Source organism: Brassica oleracea, chromosome C2 (assembly GCF_000695525.1).
Source record: "Brassica oleracea var. oleracea cultivar TO1000 chromosome C2, BOL, whole genome shotgun sequence".
Taxonomy (NCBI): Eukaryota; Viridiplantae; Streptophyta; class Magnoliopsida; order Brassicales; family Brassicaceae; genus Brassica; species Brassica oleracea.
This window is the reverse complement of record NC_027749.1, coordinates 23404224-23409670: the sequence shown is the minus strand read 5'-3', so window position 1 is coordinate 23409670 and position 5447 is coordinate 23404224. Positions and strand designations below refer to the sequence as shown.

The 5447-nt window shown below is 38.8% G+C and overlaps 1 protein-coding gene across 1 annotated transcript; it reads right to left on the bottom strand.

Annotated features, from left to right (window-relative positions):
• Positions 1-44: 44 nt before the first annotated feature.
• LOC106323765 lies at positions 45-680 on the bottom strand. The gene is made up of 2 exons (XM_013761838.1): positions 387-680; positions 45-299 (listed from the first exon to the last, which is right to left on the bottom strand). The coding sequence occupies exons 1-2, from the start codon at positions 540-542 to the stop codon at positions 45-47; spliced, it is 411 nt and encodes a 136-aa protein (XP_013617292.1). The 5' UTR covers positions 543-680.
• Between the last annotated feature and the right edge of the window lie 4767 nt (positions 681-5447).

Sequence of the window (5447 nt, the reverse complement as noted above, 5' to 3'; positions counted from 1 at the left end):
ACATTCCGTCGGTATATTCCGACGGAATTCCGACGACTTAGTGTTTAGGGTGTTATTTTCAAGCGGTTTGGTTCTTCCGGCTCTGAATGTACGACAGCATCATGTCCAAACACAGTCAAATTCTCAACGAGTTGAACATTTTCCAAATCTTCAACTGCCTGGGCGTTGCTGGTAGACTCTGGTTGCAATGGTTCATCATCATCAGAAGTTCCATCCACTCGTCCTCTTGGGTTGATTTGCGTTACAGTAACCCATGGATCGTCTCTGTACGTCACCCGAGGGTAACTGATGTAGCACACCTATACATATCAATTATACAAAGTATTAGTTCAATATATAACATTAATTAATTATATTGGTAAAAAATTATGAATATATTGACATACCTGATCAGCTTGCGAACCAAGAATGAAGGGATCATAATATTGAAGTTTCCGCCGCGAATGAACTGATGTAACACCAAACGCATCAATCTTCACTCCTCTATCTGGGGTGGTGTCATACCAATCACAATAGAATACTACACAACGCAATCCAACCATTCCAGGAAATTGGATTTCCAATATTTCTTTTATGTTGCCGTAGTAGACATCGTCACCAGAAGAAGATGAAACACCAGCATCATATGTTGTCTTAGAATGACCTTTCCTTGTGAATGCATATCCTCGCGTACAATATTTTGGATATGATTTGACCACATAGTTTGGTCCCCGCACAAATTCGTGGACCCAATCATCGAACACAAGACCTCTGGCCAAACCATCATTCACCTATAAAAAAAAACATATATGATTGCAAAATTAATTAGTTTATATATATTAAATTTAAACTAATCATTTGCATAGGGTAATATGATATATGACTCACATAACTAAGAAGCCATGCAGTAAATCCGTTATGTCTGAGTTGTTGAAGCTCATCTTCTGTCGCAATCCTGTGAGTCATACGCAACTCTGCCATATAAACACTATATAAAAAGATATTATCAATCTAAAATAAAATTATTGAATATTAATCTAACAATAAATGAATAAATATTTTTACCTCTCATATTGTAGAACATCTTCACAGTTGGTGAGCAAATATGTTGCAAATGAGCGTGCTCAGTCTCTGTAAGTCTCCGCTTCGTGGGTTTTCCACTTAGTCGTCCTATATCCGTGAACATGCTTGGGACAGTAACATGACATGTTGCCCTCTCCCCTCTGTCATCATGCCGAGCAGGTCTTCGGTTTTTTGTATGCACTTCTGATAGAAAATAGTTTTCAGCAAAGATTGCAGTTTATTCATTGATCATCTGGGCGACTATAGATCCTTCCACCTTGCTTAAATTTTTGACCTTCTTCTGCAGATGATGCATATAACGCTCAAAAAGATACATCCATCGGTACTGCACAGGACCACCAAGTTCCAATTCTCTTGCGAGATGAATAGCAAGATGTTCCATTACATCAAAGAATGATGGAGGAAATATCTTCTCGAGGTTGCACATGCTGACTGGTATGTTTGCCTTCAGATTACTAATAACCTCTGCAGTCACTGCTCTGGTGCATAAATCGCAAAAAAAACACTTATACCTGCAATTGCTTCATGAACATTAAGTGGCAATAGTGCGGAAAAAGCAAACAAAAGAAGGCGCTGCATAATTACATGACAATCATGACTCTTCAAGCCAGAAAACTTTCCTTCACTTCTATCAACGTAGTTTCGCAAATTTGATAAATAACCGTCTGGAAATTTCAATCTATCTGTAATCCAATCAAATAACTCTTCTTTTCCAGCACCATCCAGCCGATAAATGGGAAAAGGGGTTGTACCGTTCTCATCAACGTGAAGTTCAAAACGATCACAGATATCGACTAAATCCAACCTTGACTTCAAATTATCCTTCGTTTTAACTTGGATGTTAAGGATTGTGTTCATCAGATTGTCGAAAAATTTCTTCTCGATATGCATGACATCGAAATTATGCCGCAATAGATGATCCTCCCAATATGGCAGATCCCAGAAAATACTCTTTTTATGCCAATTATGCAGCTCTCCAACCACATCGACTCGAATGTTTTCATGTCCACCTACGTCTGGCGTCCTACCTGCACCAATATCCCTCAACTGCTTCCACAATTTTTCCCCACTAACTTCCTCACGTGGACCATCAAACACCTGCTTGTTCTTCGTAAACAAAGTCTTACTTCTACGGTATGGATGATCAGGTGGTAGAAATATTCTGTGACAGTCAAACCAACACGTTTTCCTTTCGTGCTTTAGTTGGAAAGCATCTGTGTCATCTTGACAATATGGACATGATAGCTTCCCATGTGTTGTCCATCCAGATAACATACCATATGCCGGAAAGTCACTTATTGTCCACATAAGTACTGCCCGCATATAAAAGTTTTCTTTGCACGAAACATCGTATGTCTCAAAACCATGCGCCCATAGTTGTTGCAACTCATATATCAGTGGTTGAAAAAACACGTCTAGTGATCTCTTAGGATGTTTTGGCCCAGGGACGAGAATTGAGAGGAACAAAAACTCTCGTCGCATGCACAAGCTCGGCCGTAAGTTGTACGGTGTCACAATAACTGGCCATAGAGAATACTGCCTTCCATGCTTTCCAAATGAGCTGAAACCATCAGTAGATAATCCAAGATAAACATTTCTTCTCTCTTCCGCAAATTCTGGATATATTGACTGGAAATGTTTCCAAGCCTTTGCATCTGAAGGATGTCTAATCTCACCATTTGTGGAATGCTATGCATGCCATCTCATTGCTTTTGCTGTGCACTAACACTAATACAACCTCTGCAATCTTTTCGTCAAAGGCAAATACCACATTCTTTTGAATGGGATCGGAACTCTTCCCCTCGTCTCCTGATAACGAGGTTTCCCACAAAATTTGCATACATTCCGTGTCTCATCCGCTCTCCAGTAGATCATGCAATTGTCAATACATACATCTATCACTTCATACGGTAGTTGAAGACCTGCAACAAGTTTCTGAACCTCGTAGTATGAACCCGGTGCAAGGTTATCCTCAGGTAGAATACCTTTGACAAAATCAGTAATCGCATCCATACATTCTTCAGCAAAATTATAGTCTGTCTTAATACCCATTAATCTAGTTGCAGATGATAAGACTGAATGACCATCTCTACAATTTTGATACAAAGGTTGTTTTCCTGCATCCAACATGTCAAAAAAACTCCTAGACTCGGGGTTTGGTTCTTCCCCTCTATAATGATCATGTACCATCTGCTCAGTACCTACACCATAATCTATATCCGTTCTAGATTCTTCTAACCTAATATCAGGCTGAGGTTCGCTAACAGGCTGAGGTTCGCTAGTACTACCATATTCATAACCAGTTTTCCCATGAAGATACCAAACTTTATAATTACGTGAAAATCCTCTCATATACAAATGAGTCCAAACATCAAATTCTCTTATAATCCTATTATTATTGCAAGTAGAGCAGGGGCATCTTAACATACCGTTTTTTGCATCCGGTTGCTGTTCAACAAGCTTCATGAATTCTCCAATCCCTTGAACGTATTCTTCCGTAAGTAAATTGGTGTTGGGATCCATATGAGGTTTATCCATCCACGAACGATAATAAACTCCTGATGACATGATTTTCTCGAAATTGTTATGATTAGAGAGAGTGAAGAGAGAATGAGGAGTGAATGAGTTGAATGAGGAGATGTTGTATTTATAGAAAATTGCTTACGGCAGTCCGACGATATTCCGACGGAATTCCGACGACCCTAACGGTCATATCCGTTGGAATTACGTCGGTATTTTCCTATCTCAATGGCTATAAAACGGTCATATTTATTTGTCGGCAACAGTCAAAAGGTTCGTCAGAAATTCGTCGGTATATGCCGACGAACTTCCAACGACAGCGACGGTTATATTATTGATTGCAAGGTCGTCGGAAAGTCGTCGGTATATACCGACGAATTTCCGACGAACGTAACAGTTATATATTTAATCGGAATGTCGTCGGAATTGCGTTGGTATATACCGACGCACACTCTTTGGTCGGAAAGTCGTCGGAATATTCCGACGAATTTCCAACGAAGTAGTATTTTTTGGTTTCGTCGGAATGACGTCGGAAAATCGTCAAATTCGTCCCACGACTTTGCTGTCCGTCGGAACGTCCGTCGGAATATAGCGTGTTTTCTTGTAGTGCATGTAAGTCGTCCAAATATTCCCGCCTAAAATTTTTTAAAAAAATTATTTTCTCGCTTAAATAATTTAAACCAGACGACTTACTTGTAAGTCATCTGGGAAGTCTTCTATTTTAGTTTTCCACTAAAGTGTTCTGGACGACTTACAAGTAAGTCGTCTGAATCAAAAATATTTAACCTAATTGGATTTTTTGTCTCCCTATATAAATAAAAATTTACACATTCTCTCTCCTCCTCTCTGATGGCTGCAACAAAAATGTAATGTTCATCACTCTAAAACTCTTCAACCTCTCTCTAATCTCTTTGACGTGAAAACACCAAACTTTATTTGAATTTTTCAGTTTTGTCTCATGTCTTTATTACTAATCTATCTTTTTTTGCAGGTTTTTAATCAGATGGTACCCATCTTCCACTCATTTAAAGGTAGATCTATTAATTTTAGATATGTATTTTTGTGTGTTCTATAAAGGTAGATTTATCTAATCTTCCTCTCATTTTTTCTGTTTTTAAGTCATTTGAACGTTTTTGAATATGCAGATTTTTCAGATCTGGATTTGATATGCATGTTTTTCAGATCTGGAAGACTTCTGGGACGACTTACCTGTTAGTCGTCTAAAATATAATGCACTAGACGACTTCCAAAAAGTCTTCCAGACAACTTCCTTTTCAGTCGTCTAGACTTCCTGGAAGTCGTCTGGACTTCCTGGACGTCTTCTGACAAAGTCTTCTTTCATATCAAGTGGAGTCCAAGTTTGTCTTTGTAGAGGAATGATCTATAATAGTTTTGTTTGTGGTCTGTTTTGTGAATTGCATGTCTACTCTTTTAGTTGTGAATTTTTTGTAAAACTTAAATCCTCTGATCGAAGCTCCAAAAGCAAGAAATAGATACTTAAATCTATTCAGAGAATCAAGTTCTATAGCTGTGATAGAACCCGGATTTGCTGCCTTGATTTGCTCCAAATATGAAGGCAGTCGTTCATACCCATCTTCCGCTGATCCTCTCACCATTTCTTGCGCATATAACAATGCTCTGTATGAAGTGGTGTAATCAAGTGTTATGCCAAACATGTTCTTCATTGCATTTTTGATATGCTGCGGATTCAACCCATCAATGATTCCAACACGATCTATGAAAAGTCGACCAATGTACTTCAGAGTACATCGTTTCCGCTGAGTGATTCTCTGGGATGGAACATGTATGAGTTGCCACATACTTAGTTACCCAAAACGTTTTAGTCCCATGTTTCACACTTGCTC